The 15,633-nt window shown below is 53.1% G+C and overlaps 1 protein-coding gene across 1 annotated transcript in view; it reads left to right on the forward strand.

Moving 5' to 3' along the window:
• Positions 1 to 5,462: 5,462 nt before the first annotated feature.
• ARHGAP19 (Rho GTPase activating protein 19) overlaps positions 5,463 to 15,633 on the forward strand; it is a gene marked incomplete at its 3' end in the record, with an annotated part of 53,812 nt that continues 43,641 nt past the window's right edge. The window contains 1 exon segment of the mRNA XM_073595101.1: positions 5,463 to 5,532. Coding sequence (XP_073451202.1) covers positions 5,501 to 5,532 — 32 coding nt within the window.

Genomic DNA, 15,633 nt, shown 5'->3' on the forward strand with positions numbered 1-15,633 from the left:
AGACCCTGATATAAGGGGAGACTCTGATTGGGACCCTGATGTAAGGGGAGACTCTGATGGAGACCCTGATGTAAGGGGAGACTCTGATTTGGACCCTGATGTAAGGGGAGATTCTGATTGAGACCCTGATGTTAGGGGAGACTCTGATTGGGACCCTGATGTAAGGAGAGACTCTGATGGAGACCCTGATGTAAGGGGAGACTTTGATTGAGACCTTGATATAAGAGGAGACTCTGATTGGGACCCTGATGTAAGGGGAGATTCTGATTGAGACCCTGATGTTAGGGGAGACTCTGATTGGGACCCTGATGTAAGGAGAGACTCTGATGGAGACCCTGATGTAAGGGGAGACTTTGATTTGGACCCTGATGTAAGGGGAGACTCTGATGGAGACCCTGATGTTAGGGGAGACTCTGATTGGGATCCTGATGTAAGGAGAGACTCTGATGGAGACCCTGATGTAAGGGGAGACTTTGATTGAGACCTTGATATAAGAGGAGACTCTGATTGGGACCCTGATGTAAGGGGAGATTCTGATTGAGACCCTGATGTTAGGGGAGACTCTGATTGGGACCCTGATGTAAGGAGAGACTCTGATGGAGACCCTGATGTAAGGGGAGACTTTGATTGAGACCTTGATATAAGAGGAGACTCTGATTGGGACCCTGATGTAAGGGGAGACTCTGATTGGGACCCTGATGTAAGGGGAGACTCTGATTGGGACCCTGATGTAAGGGGAGACTCTGATGGAGACCCTGATGTAAGGGGAGACTCTGATTGACATCCTGATGTAAGGGGAGACTCTGATTGAGACCCTGATGTAAGGGGAGACTCTGATTGAGACCCTGATGTAATGGGAGGGACTCTGATGGAGACCCTGATGTAAGGGGAGACTCTGATTGGGACCCTGATGTAAGGGGAGACTCTGATTGAGACCCTGATGTAAGGGGAGACTCTGATTGACATCCTGATGTAAGGGGAGACTCTGATTGAGACCCTGATGTAAGGGGAGACTCTGATTGGGACCCTGATGTAAGGGGAGACTCTGATTGGGACCCTGATGTAAGGGGAGACTCTGATTGAGACCCTGATGTAAGGGGAGACTCTGATTGGGACCCAGGATGGATTAAATACCACCGAAAGCACCCACAGTCACCTCGTGGATAACACACATGGGGAACACCCTTGTTATGAAAAGATATATCTATCAACACAGGGGGAGCCCGGGTAGATTTGAAGGTTTTTGGTCACCATGGTTAGATATACACCAGGACTGAGCCCCAGGGAGTTGGTAATGTCCAGACTTCTACAATGCCCTACAGGATAATTATGCCACGTTTCTGACACAATGTAACGGTTGTATTAAATATATGAACAAGTTTTGATGACACAAGACCTTGATTAGTATGTATAATAATTCTTACATAGTTACATAGAAGGTGAGGTTGAAAAAAGACACAAGTCCATCAAGTCCAACCTATGTGTGTGATTATGTGTCAGTATTACACATAATGGCACATTGACGAACCTGAGAGGTAAATGTAGATTTTTGCAAGTGCAACGTATGTACATGGGAAGTTGTTGTCAGGGCTGGGCTCAGCCCTTCCTTCTCTGAGCTGGCCGCTCAGCTCTCGGCTAATTGCCAGCTCCTATCTCTCCACAGTCACTCACCTGTTGATGATATCCTGCTCGTCAGTCCTGCCTACTTAAGCCGTCCAGCCCAGATGATCTCTGCCTTCGCCTTGGTCACATCTCTAGAGACGCTGTCTTATGTTCCTGTTAAAGACTTGGCTTGGCTGACATTCCTTTTGGTCCAGATCCTGCTTGTTGTTCTATTACGCTCATCTCTGGCTCCCTGACGTTTTGGCTTGTCTGACTATCTGTTCCGGTTCCTGAACTCTGGCTATGTTTTGACTATGTTTACCTTTTTTTATTATTATTAAACAAGTGAGATTTAACTGTACTTCTGTCTCAGTCTGATTCATGGTTTCTGACAGTTGTTTACATATGTTTAATAAAACATTTTTTGATTAATAAAAAAAAATACCACCAAAAGAAAGCTCTAGTTGTGTAAACAAAATGCTAAAAATGTCATACGGTGCTTCCTGATGATGGCCCTTTGGTTGGCTGAAACGCGTCGAGGCTAGTTCGCACACTTCCGTCCGCAGCCAACCTCCGAGTGGAACCGCGGCAGCGGTCAACCATCTACTGTGGGCCGATTTCCCTTAAAATAATCACCTGCTATTCACACCGGGTGCAAGGACGTAGGCACCCCTACATGTGAGTGTATCATATTGTTTTTACCAATAAATCTTCTCAAACGGGTATTGCGCAATGAGGTTTCTTCTTTATTCCTATCCATATTTATGAGGCATATCAACTTCAAGCACCGCCAGCAACGGAGATCTCCAGGGGTCTTCCCACACGCTTGTTTGACCATACCAGCGATATGTAGGTCAACACAGAGGGGTGAGTGTACATCTATGTGGGGCACCCAGTCTGAGCACCAAGGAGCACAGGTATTTTTTTGAGCATGAGCACTTGTCAACACCACTCTGTTGGGACTGTCACATTGCAATTTACCATATATACTCGAGTATAAGCCGAGTTTTTCAGCACATTTTTTTGTGCTGAAAATGCCCCCCTCGGCTTATACTCGAGTCAAGCACTTTTCTGCAGCAGAGAATGACATTTTCTGAACCGACTTGGGGCCACTTGGTGCTAGGAACCCCAAATTTGGTGTGCAAACCCAGTGGAACTAGCACTACAACATAGTGGTTCCTAGCACCAAGTGGCCCCGAGATACGGGGGCCCCAAAGTTAGTTCGGAAAATGTCACACACTTTTCTGCAGCAGAGAATGACATTTTCCAAATAGACTTTGGGGCCCCTTATCTCTGGGCCACTTGGTGCTAGGAACCCCAGCTTTGGATATGTAGTACTAGTTCCATGGGTTTGCACACCAAATTTGGAGTTCCTAGTACCAAGTAGCCCCGAGATACAGGGCCCCAAAGTAGGTCAACTGTCTCCATCTGCAGCAATGTCATTTCGGGACCACTTGGGTCCAGAGACCCCAAATTTTGGCTGCAGCTAGGGGGCATCTAGGAGCCCTTAACTACCAAGTTTGAAGTTCGGGGGACCTATGGCTGCAAATGGGCACAGTGAGGCTGCAAATGGGCACAGTGAGGCTGCAAATGGGCACAGTGAGGCTGCAAATGGGCATTGTTGACCCTCTTTTCCACTTACAGTAGCTGCGCATTTCTCACCCCAGGCTTATACTCCAGTCAATAAGTTTTCCCATTTTTTGTGGTAAAATTAGGTGCCTCGGCTTATATTCGGGTCGGCTTATACTCGAGTATATACGGTAGATAACATATATTATTGCCTTATATCACAGTGAATTGGTCCTTTTTATACAGTGTAGCATGACCGCGCAATTGTCATTCAAAATGCGACAGCGCTGAATGCTGAAAATTGGCCTGGGCAGGAAGGGGATGAAAGTGCCCAGTATCTTCGCATAGAGAGACACGGGCAAAACACAGACAAAGCTGACATGCAGAATTACCGGGATCAGGTAAGTTTTAATCAGGTCAATCCTTTCCCTGTAAGAGAGTCTCCAATCCTTCCAGCTGGCAGCCTTGGCATCGGCATCTTGTAGTCTGCAGTGCTGAAGTGTAACCACCTATGTACTGTAGGACAGGATCAGTGGCGGCTGGTGCTCAAAATTTTTGGGGGGGCGCAAACAAACTGAAAAATTCTGGGAAAAAAACATCAATTGCAGCCTCACTGTGCCCATCAATTGCAGCCACTGTGTCCATCAACTGCAGCCACTGTGCCCATCAAATGCAGCCACTGTGACATCAAACGCAGCCACTGTGACATCAAACGCAGCCACTGTGCCCATCATTTGCAGCCACTGTGCCCATCAAATGCAACCACCGTGCTTATCAATTGCAGCCACTGTGCCCATCAAACGCAGCCACTGTGCCCATCAAATGCAGCCACTGTGACATCAAACGCAGCCACTGTGCCCATCATTTGCAGCCACTGTGCCCATCAAATGCAACCACTGTGCCCATCAATAGCAGCCACTGTGCCCATCAAATGCAGCCACTGTGCCATCAAACGCAGCCACTGTGCCCATCAAATGCAGCCACTGTGACATCAAACGCAGCCACTGTGCCCATCATTTGCAGCCACTGTGCCCATCAAATGCAACCACTGTGCCCATCAAATGCAGCCACTGTGCCATCAAACGCAGCCACTGTGCCATCAAATGCAGCTGGTATGCCCTTCAAATGCAGCCACTGTGCCCATCAAACGCAGCCACTGTGCCCTTCAAAAGCAGCCACTGTGCCATCAAACGCAGCCGCTGTGCCATCAAACGCAGCCACTGTGCCATCAAACGCAGCCACTCTGCCGATCAAACGCAGCCACTGTGCCATAAAAAGCAGCCACTGTGCCCATCAAATAGTGCCACTGTGACCCCCCCGCCCGCTCGCCGTCTGCCCGGCACTTACCCTGTCTCGGTGGCTGCCTGTAGCACCTGCCGTTTCAGCCAATCAGGTGACAGGTAACAGACCCGTGCACCTGATCGGCTGAGAGACGGTTCAGTGTTAGGAAAGCGAATATTCATTTGCTGTTCTAACACAGCTGTGTGAATGCTCTGCGCTCGCAGTTCACCTTTTTTGAAGCCTATTAGAGCCCAGGAAGAGTACACACATTGTAGTGCACACAAACACCATATAATCCCCAATTTTATGATAAGATATAAAAAGATGATGTGACGTCATTTAATCAGATACCCAACATGGTAAGATTTACAAATGAGCCCAGCTGTGAAATGATGACAAACTGCAGAGCCCAAATGTCTCCATAGACAAGGCCTTAAATACCTTTACAGGTTATCAGTTTAGAGTTAAAGTGATGATCCCTCTATATATATATTACACTCCATAATCTCTCTCTCTATATATATTCCACTCCATAATCTCTCTATATATTCCACTCCATAATCTCTCTATATATATATATTACACTCCATAATCTCTCTCTCTATATATATTCCACTCCATAATCTCTCTCTCTCTCTATATATATTACACTCTATGATCTCTCTGCACTATCAGTGTCAGGCTGTCAGCTCTCTGATCTCTCTCTACATATCACACTCTATAGTCTCTGGCCTCTCTACATATCACACTCTATAGTCTCTGGCCTCTCTATATATCACACTCTATAGTCTCTGGCCTCTCTATATATCACACTCTATGATCTCTGGCCTCTCTATATATCACACTCTATGATCTCTGGCCTCTCTATATATCACACTCTATGATCTCTCTGTGTATTTCCTCCTCCAAACACACAGCGAGAAGTCTCCGCCCACCTCAGGAGGAATATTCAAACCCACCAATGGCCATGGCCCTCTATATGAGTGTCCGCCAATGAGCGAGAGGAGGTGGGCGGGGCGGATGGTGTGGCGGAGGATTTGAAGTGGTGATGGCAGCGGAGGGGAGGATGGAGTGTGAGCGGTGAGTGATGATCGGATCCATTGTATACATTGTACGGGGAGCGGATCCATTCTGTTTGCTGGTCTCTGTAGTCCCATGAATGGCCGCACATCGGAGCTCCGTCTGATCTCACCGATCAATAGATAGATATATATATGGGGGAGGGGATATATAGATTGGAGGGGGGGAGGGGTTTATAAAAAAGTTGTTTACTTTTTGCAGCAATGTACTGAATATCAGCAATAATAATATCCCCCCCCTGTCTGCAGAGTATTGCAGCTCCATCACTGGGGGGTAATTCTCCTCCCCTGCAGACTCCCCCCCTCCCCCCCCCCCCCCCCCCGGTCTATATGGGGGGTGCAGACTGAGGTCCATGGACTATAAATCTGTCTACACCCTCCAGGCGCTTCCCCCTATTTGCCCAAATGGGTGATTCCCCCCCCCCCCCCCCCCCCGCCGGCTGATCTCTGGGTGTTGGGTAGTTTGTTGCTGCAAATGTCATATAAATACCTCTGTCTGATGTCTATTGCAGCTTAAAGGGGGTGGTAAAAATGCAGTTCCAGAGAGTCCCCCCCTCCCCTTACATCATCAGGGTCCCCCCCTCCCCTCCCCTTACATCATCAGGGTCCCCCCCTCCCCTCCCCTTACATCATCAGGGTCCCCCGCTTAGTCCCCCCCCACATCATCAGGGTCCCCAGCTTAGTCCCCCCCTCCCTTTACATCATCAGGGTCCCCAGCAGAGTTGCTCCCCCCCTACATCATCAGGGTCCCCAGCAGAGTTGCTCCCCCCCTACATCATCAGGGTCCCCAGCTTAGTCCCCCCCCCTCCCCTTACATCATCAGGGTCCCCAGCAGAGTTCCCCCTCCCCTTACATCATCAGGGTCCCCAGCAGAGTTCCCCCTCCCCTTACATCATCAGGGTCCCCAGCAGAGTTCCCCCTCCCCTTACATCATCAGGGTCCCCAGCAGAGTTCCCCCTCCCCTTACATCATCAGGTCCCCAGCAGAGTTGCTCCCCCCCTACATCATCAGGGTCCCCAGCTTAGTCCCCCCCCCTCCCCCTTACATCATCAGGGTCCCCCGCTTAGTCCCCCCTCCCCTCCCCTTACATCAGGCTCCCCTGCTTAGTCCCCCCCCACATCATCAGGGTCCCCAGCTTAGTCCCCCCCTCCCCTTACATCATCAGGGTCCCCAGCAGAGTTCCCCCTCCCCTTACATCATCAGGGTCCCCAGCAGAGTTCCCCCTCCCTTACATCATCAGGGTCCCAGCAGAGTTGCTCCCCCCCTACATCATCAGGGTCCCCAGCTTAGTCCCCCCCCCTCCCCTTACATCATCAGGGTCCCCCGCTTAGTCCCCCCTCCCCTCCCCTTACATCAGGCTCCCCTGCTTAGTCCCCCCCCACATCATCAGGGTCCCCAGCTTAGTCCCCCCCTCCCCTTACATCATCAGGGTCCCCAGCAGAGTTGCTCCCCCCCCCCCTACATCATCAGGGTCCCCAGCAGAGTTCCCCCCTCCCCTCACATCATCAGGGTCCCCCAGCTTAGTCCCCCCCTCCCCTCCCCTTACATCATCAGGGTCCCCAGCAGAGTTCCCCCCCCTCCCCTTACATCATCAGGGTCCCCAGCAGAGTTACCCCCCTCCCCTCTCCTTACATCACCAGGGTCCCCAGCTTAGTCCCCCCCCTCCCCCTTACATCATCAGGGTCCCCAGCAGAGTTGCTCCCCCCCTACATCATCAGGGTCCCCAGCTTAGTCCCCCCCCCTCCCCTTACATCATCAGGGTCCCCAGCAGAGTTCCCTCCCCTCCCCTTACATCATCAGGGTCCCCAGCTTAGTCCCCCCCCCCTCCCCTTACATCATCAGGGTCCCCAGCAGAGTTCCCCTCCCCTTACATCATCAGGGTCCCCAGCAGAGTTCCCCCTCCCCTTACATCATCAGGGTCCCCAGCAGAGTTGCTCCCCCCTACATCATCAGGGTCCCCAGCTTAGTCCCCCCCTCCCCTTACATCATCAGGGTCCCCAGCAGAGTTGCTCCCCCCACCCTACATCATCAGGGTCCCCAGCAGAGTTCCCCCCTCCCCTCACATCATCAGGGTCCCCAGCTTAGTCCCCCCCCTCCCCTCCCCTTACATCATCAGGGTCCCCAGCAGAGTTCCCCCCCCCCTCCCCTTACATCATCAGGGTCCCCAGCAGAGTTACCCCCTCCCCTCTCCTTACATCACCAGGGTCCCCAGCTTAGTCCCCCCCTCCCCTTACATCATCAGGGTCCCCAGCAGAGTTGCTCCCCCCCTACATCATCAGGGTCCCCAGCTTAGTCCCCCCCCCTCCCCTTACATCATCAGGGTCCCCAGCAGAGTTCCCTCCCCTCCCCTTACTCATCAGGGTCCCCAGCTTAGTCCCCCCCCTCCCCTCCCCTTACATCATCAGGGTCCCCAGCAGAGTTCCCCCTCCCCTTACATCATCAGGGTCCCCAGCAGAGTTGCTCCCCCCCTACTATCATCAGGGTCCCCAGCTTAGTCCCCCCCCTCCCCTTACATCATCAGGTCCCCCCCTCCCCTTACATCATCAGGGTCCCCCGCTTAGTCCCCCCTCCCCTCCCCTTACATCAGGCTCCCCCGCTTAGTCCCCCCCCACATCATCAGGGTCCCCAGCTTAGTCCCCCCCCTCCCTTACATCATCAGGGTCCCCAGCAGAGTTGCTCCCCCCCTACATCATCAGGGTCCCCAGCAGAGTTCCCCCCTCCCCTCCCCTTACATCATCAGGGTCCCCAGCAGAGTTCCCCCCCTCCCCTTACATCATCAGGGTCCCCAGCAGAGTTCCCCCCCTCCCCTTACATCATCAGGGTCCCCAGCAGAGTTACCCCCTCCCCTCTCCTTACATCATCAGGGTCCCAGCTTAGTCCCTCCCCTCCCCTTACATCATCAGGGTCCCCACAGAGTTGCTCCCCCCCTACATCATCAGGGTCCCCAGCCTTAGTCCCCCCCCCTCCCCTTACATCATCAGGGTCCCCAGCAGAGTTCCCCCCCTCCCCTCCCCTTACATCATCAGGGTCCCCAGCTTAGTCCCCCCCCCTCCCCTTACATCATCAGGGGTCCCCAGCAGAGTTCCCCCCCTCCCCTCCCCTTACATCATCAGGGTCCCCAGCTTAGTCCCCCCTCCCCTCCCCTTGCATCAGGGTCCCCAGCAGAGTTGCTCCCCCCCTACATCATCAGGGTCCCCAGCTTAGTCCCCCCCCCTCCCCTTACATCATCAGGGTCCCCCAGCAGAGTTCCCTCCCCTCCCCTTACATCACCAGGGTCCCCAGCTTAGTCCCCCCCCCCTCCCCTTACATCATCAGGGTCCCCAGCAGAGTGCCCCCTCCCCTTACATCATCAGGGTCCCCAGCAGAGTTGCTCCCCCCTACATCATCAGGGTCCCCAGCTTAGTCCCCCCCCTCCCCTTACATCAGGGTCCTCAGCAGAGTTCCCCCCTCCCCTCCCCTTACATCAGGGTCCCCAGCAGAGTTACCCCCTCCCTCTCCTTACATCATCAGGGTCCCCAGCTTAGTCCCCCCCTCCCCTTACATCATCAGGGTCCCCAGCAGAGTTCCCCCTCCCCTTACATCATCAGGGTCCCCAGCAGAGTGCTCCCCCCCCTACATCATCAGGGTCCCCAGCTTAGTCCCCCCCTCCCCTTACATCATCAGGGTCCCCAGCAGAGTTCCCCCCCCCTCCCCCCTTACATCATCAGGGTCCCCAGCCTAGTCCCCTCCCCTTACATCATCAGGGTCCCCAGCTTAGTTCCCCCCCCTCCCCCTTACATCAGGGTCCTCAGCAGAGTTCCCCCCCTCCCCTTACATCATCAGGGTCCCCCCCAGCTTAGTTCCCCCCCCTCCCCTTACATCAGGGTCCTCAGCAGAGTCCCCCCCTCCCCTTACATCATCAGGCTCCCCAGAAGTGTCATTCCCCCCCCCCCCTCACATCAGCAGTGTCCCTCCCCTTAAATCTTCAGAGTCCCCAGCATTGTCCCCCCACATCATCAGGGTCCCTAGCAGAGTCCCCTCCCCCCTTACATCATCGGGGCCCCCTGCAGCATCCCCCCCCCTTTACATCAACCGGGTCCCCAGCAGAGCCGCCCGCCCCACCCCTTTACATCATCAGGGTCCCCAGCAGAGTAGTTCCCACACCCCGCCCCCCTTACATCAGGGCCCCCGACAGTCCCACCCCCACCCTTACACAGGGTCCCCAGCAGAGTCCTACCCACCCCTCACATCATCAGGGTCCCCAGCAATCCCCCCCCCCCCCCACTTACATCATCAGGGTCCCCAGCAATGTCCCCCCCCTTACATCATCAGGATCCCAGCAGAGTCCTACCCCCCTCACATCATCAGGGTCCCCAGCAATGTCCCCCCCCCCCCTCACATCAGGGTCCCCAGCAGAGTCCCCTCCCCCCCTTACATCATCGGGGCCCCCTGCAGCTACCCCCCCCTTTACATCAACCGGGTCCCCAGCAGAGCCGCCCCACCCCTTTACATCATCAGGGTCCCCAGCAGAGTAGTTCCCACAACCCCCCCTTACATCAGGGCCCCCGACAGGGTCCCACCCCCCCCCTTACATCAGGGTCCCCAGCAGAGTCCTACCCCCCCTCACATCATCAGGGTCCCCAGCAATGTCGTCCCCCCCCCCCCCCCTTACATCATCAGGGTCCCCAACAGAGTCCTACCCCCCCTCACATCATTAAGGTCCAGCAGAGTCGCCCCCCCCCCATTACATCATCAGGGTCCCCAGCAGAGTCGTCCCCCCCCCCCCCCCCCTCCCCTTACATCAGGGTCCCCAGCAGAGTTGCTCCCCCCCCTACATTATTAGGGTCCCCAGCAGTGTCATTTCCCCCCCCCCCCACATCATCTGGGTCCTCAGTAGAGTTGCCCCCCCCCCCACACATCATCACGGTACCCAGCAGTGTCCCTCCCCTTAAATCTTCAGGGTCCCCAGCATTGTCCCCCTACATCATCAGGGTCCCTAGCAGAGTCCCCTCCCCCCTTACATCATCGGGGCCCCCTGCTGCACCCCCCCCTTTACATCAACCGGGTCCCAAGCAGAGCCGCCCCACCCCTTTACATCATCAGGGTCCCCAGCAGAGTAGTTCCCACACCCCCACTTACATCAGGGTCCCCAGCAGAGTCCTACCCCCCCCCCCCCCCCACATCATCAGGGTCCCCAGCAATGTCTCCCCCCCCCCCCCCCCCCCCACATCATCAGGGTCCCCATAAAAGTCTCTGCTCCCCCCTCTTACATCAGGGTCCTCATCAGAGTCTACCCCCTCCCTCCCCTTATATTGGGGTCCCCTTCAGTCCCCCCTTCCTCCCTGTTACAGCTGCTGACCCAAGATGTGAGCCAGATGTGGCCCCCCGGCCATAGTTTGGAGATCCCTAAACGATATCTGATATCTCCATTACAGGAGCGGCTCTTGTGTTTGCCGAGTCCCCTTCTAATCGTCATGGAGAACGTTGTTGGTCTACATAGGGACTTGAAATGGACTTTTATCGGGGAAGAGGCGGGGGGGGGGGGGTGGCCATGGCACAGGGGTGACCACCAGTGTTCATTTAGTAGACAAAAATATTTTTGTAGACTAAAATATGACTAAAAATAAAATTTTTGGTCCATAAGAACGCTGCAGACTGTCCTCCCAAATTGTACTCATGGGGGGGGGGGGGTCAGACGGGGGACATTCCATCTATCAGAAATAAATGGCAAAGGCTGCATAGGGGCCGACAACGCAAGACAAATGAGAGGGGCGTGTCTTCACTTGGCACAGCATGGGGCCGACAACGCAAGACAAATGAGAGGGGCGTGTCTTCACTTGGCACAGCATGGGGCCGACAGCGCAAGACAAATTAGAGGGGCGTGTCTTCACTTGGCACAGCATGGGGCCGACAATGCAATATGGAGAGGGGCGGTGGGGGGGTATCTTCACTTTGGCAGAACACAGGGCTGACAACGGAAACCAGAGGGGGGGATGTAGGGGCGTGTCTTCCCTTGGCATAGCGCAGGGTCGGCAATGCAATCTAAAGAGGAGGGTCTGCAGGGGCTTGTTTTTACTTGGCCCAATGGAAAACTGACAACACAGGTCAAAGGAGGGGGGCTGTAGGGGCGTGTCTTTACTTGCCACAACACAAGCCAGAGGGGAGGGGCGTGTCTTTACCTGGCACAACACAGGATTGACAACGCAAGGTGGAGGAGAAGGGCGTGTTTTACTTGGCATAGCATGGGGCTGACCATGAAAGCCAGAGGGGAGGGGCATGACTTTGCTTGGCACAGCATGAGGCCGACGCCTTCACTTGGAAGAGCATAGGGGCCAACAACAAAAGCCAGAGGGGGAGAGGATGTGGAGGGGGGGGGGTCTTCACTTGGCAGAACACAGAACCAAAAACGCAAGCTGGAGGGGAGGGGGCGTGTCTTCGCTTGGCACAGCACAGAGCCGACAACGGAATATGGAGATGGGCGGTGGGGGGGGCGTGTCTTCATTTGGCAGAACGCAGGGCCAACAAGGCAAGCCAAAGGGGAGGGGCGTGTCTTTACCTGGCACAACACAGGATTGACAACGCAAGGTGGAGGAGAAGGGCGTGTTTTTACTTGGCATAGCATGGGGCTGACCATGAAAGCCAGAGGGGAGGGGCATGACTTTGCTTGGCACAGCATGAGGCCGACGCCTTCACTTGGAAGAGCATAGGGGCCAACAACAAAAGTCAGAGGGGGAGAGGATGTGTGTGTGTGGGGGGGGTCTTCACTTGGCAGAACACAGAACCAAAAACGCAAGCTGGAGGGGAGGGGGCGTGTCTTCGCTTGGCACAGCACAGAGCCGACAACGGAATATGGAGATGGGCGGTGGGGGGGCGTGTCTTCATTTGGCAGAACGCAGGGCCAACAAGGCAAGCCAAAGGGGAGGGGCCGTGTCTTTACCTGGCACAACACAGGATTGACAACGCAAGGTGGAGGAGAAGGGCGTGTTTTTACTTGGCATAGCATGGGGCTGACCATGAAAGCCAGAGGGGAGGGGCATGACTTTGCTTGGCACAGCATGAGGCCGACGCCTTCACTTGGAAGAGCATAGGGGCCAACAACAAAAGTCAGAGGGGGAGAGGATGTGTGTGGGGGGGGGGTCTTCACTTGGCAGAACACAGAACCAACAACGCAAGCTGGAGGGGAGGGGGCGTGTCTTCGCATGGCACAGCACAGAGCCCACAACGGAATATGGAGATGGGCGGTGGAGGGGGCGTGTCTTCATTTGGCAGAACGCAGAGGACCAACAAGGCAAGCCAAAGGGGAGGGCGTGTTTTTACTTGGCACAACATGGGACCGACAATGCAAGTCAAAGAGGAGGGGCGTGTCTTTACTTGGCACAACACGGTGCTGACAACGCAAGCCTAGAGGGAGGGGGCGTGTCTTCAAGATTTTTTTTTTTTTTTAATTTATTTTTCCAAGCACCCCTGTTTTGTCAGATTAGGCGACCCGTCAAATTTTGTAATGGAAGTGACGTTCCCTCACGGTCGTCATGGTACACCAGTATATGCATGTTTTATCTTTCATGAACCTAATACATTTTCCAATTTGTACACCAGTTTACCTCATTACAAGTACGCACTTCATTTAAAGTCCCACCCTTGTTGCTTTCCCCACTTTGATTAGTGCAGGGATGGAAACACGTGACCTTTCCAGGCCACGGTTTCATTTAAAGTGGAGGGCCACCCTGAAAAAAATTGCACCAAAAATCCTAAAAAAAAAAAAAAATTTTATACTTACTTGAACCCTTGTTGCTAGGCAGTCTTCCTAATCTGCCTGGTCCTATTCCGCGGCGTGTTCTGCTCCTCGGTGAGAGGCCCCGTTGCCTTCTGGGAACTGTGTGCGTTCCCAGAAAACCACGGGGCCATTCACAGATCGCCACGCCGCTCGCGCTTGCGCAGTAGAAAACTGGCAGTGAAGCCGCAAGGCTCCACTTCCTGTTTCCCTTACCTAGGATGGCGGTGCCGGGACCCGAGGGACGGGTTGGCCTCGGGTGGCCAACATCGCGGCCAGCCCAGTTCAGGTAAGTACTTATTAAAGTCAGCAGCTACAGTGTTTGTAGCTGCTGACTTTAAAAACATTTTTTAGCTGGCCGGAATCCCGCTTTAAAGTCCTGAGGGATGGAAATAGTTTGGCCTTACCAGTCCACAATTTCATGCAAAGTCCCTACATTTCCTTCTTCCTTTTATCATTTCTTTTGGTGGTATTTGATCATCTCTGCGGTTTTTAATTTTTGCGCTGTAAACAAAAGAAGAGCGACAATTTTGAAAAAAAAAAACACAATTTTTTACTTTTTTACTATAATAAATATCCTAATTAAAAAAAAATATATATATATTTTTAGGCCGATATGTATTCTTCTACATATTTTTGGTAAAAAAAAAATCGCAATAAGCGTAAATTTATTGGTTTACGCAAAAGTTATAGCGTCTACAAAATAGGGGATAATTTTATGGCATTTTTTATTTATTACTAATTTTTTTTTTTTTTCTAGTAATGGCGGCGATCTGCGTTTTTTTTTTTTTTTTTTTTTTTTTTTTTTTTTTTTTTTGTGACTGCGACTAGGGCTGGGGAAAAAAATTAATTTAAATTTTGAATCAGGTTGAGAGGTCAAATCGATTCAAAATTTAGCCAAATCGATTTTTTTTTTTTTTTTTTTTTTTTAGATTTTTTTTCCCTGCCAGTGACATTTATACAGTAATCAGTGCATTTGTATAGCACTGATCGCTGTATAAACGTGAATGGACCCAAAATGGTGTCAAGTGTCCGATATGTCCGCTGCAATGTCGCAGTTAGGGCTGGGAGATTTACTTTAAAAAAAACTCGATTCACGATTCGAGTTTTCCTTTTTTTTGGGCACTGCGCCGTCCTGAGGCGCTGCGGGCAGGAGCCTTTAGGTGAGGCCTAGTCCGAGGCCGGACGCTGCGGACTAGGCCGAAGCTGCGGCCTCGCCTAAAAACTCATCCCCGCTGCGCCTCAGAACCGGCGCGGTGCCCAAAAAAAAGGAAAACTCGAATCGTGAATCGAGTTTTTTTTAAAGAAAAGCTCCCAGCCCTAACTGCGACATTGCAGCGGACATATCGGACACTTGACACCATTTTGGGTCCATTCACGTTTATACAGCGATCAGTGCTATAAAAATGCACTGATTACTGTATAAATGTCACTGGCAGGGAAGGGGTTAACAGTAGGGTGGCGATCAAGGGGTTAACTGTGTTACCTAGGAGTGATTCTAACTGTAGGGGGAGGGGACTCACAAGGGGAGGAGACTGATCGGTGTTCCTCTGTACTGGGAACACACGATCGGTCTCCTCTCCTCTGACAGGACCGTGGATCTGTGTGTTTCCACACAGATCCACGGTCCTGCTCTGTTCGTGGGTGCCCGTCGGACATCGCGGCCGCCGGGCACACGCATCAGTTCCCGAGTGACGCGGGGGCGTGCGCCCCCCAGATGGCCGGGAAGCCTAGGAAGTAGTATGACGCCCGCCCAGGATTGAAGATCCCTCCTGCGGACGTCATAAGATAATGGGGCGGGATGAGAAGTGGTTAAGGAGCACAATACGATGATACTTGAACAAAAAAGAGCTGCATGGTCAAGTTGCCAGAAAGAAGCCTTTACTGCACAAGTTCCACAAAAAAGCCCGGGTACAATATGCCCAACAACACCTTGACTTCCCTCATTGGCTCTTTTGTGGCATTGGCGCAGTAAAGGCTTCCTTTTGGCAGCTCAACCATGCAGCTCTTTTTTTGTTCAAGTATTGATTGATTGTGCTCCTTAAAAACAACCCACACCGTCTTTTTGGAGAGCAACCTGTATTTCTCCTGAGGTTACCTGTGGGCAGGGGCGTTGTAGGTCTACAAAAGATCTGGGGCTAAAGCCATAGCAGTGTAGTAAAGAAAGTCATATGCTTGAGTGTGTGTATATCCCCAGGGAGCCCCCCACTTACATCGGGGTCCCCAGAGAGCCTCCCCTCCCCTTGGGGACTCCTGCAGAGACTCGGGGCTATAGCCCCAAAAGCCACCCCCTAGCAACGCCACTGCCTGTGGAGGGGGGGGGTTTCTTTGTATCCCGGGCAATTCTTCCGC

Source organism: Aquarana catesbeiana, linkage group LG08, assembly GCF_042186555.1.
Source record: "Aquarana catesbeiana isolate 2022-GZ linkage group LG08, ASM4218655v1, whole genome shotgun sequence".
NCBI lineage: Eukaryota > Metazoa > Chordata > Amphibia > Anura > Ranidae > Aquarana > Aquarana catesbeiana.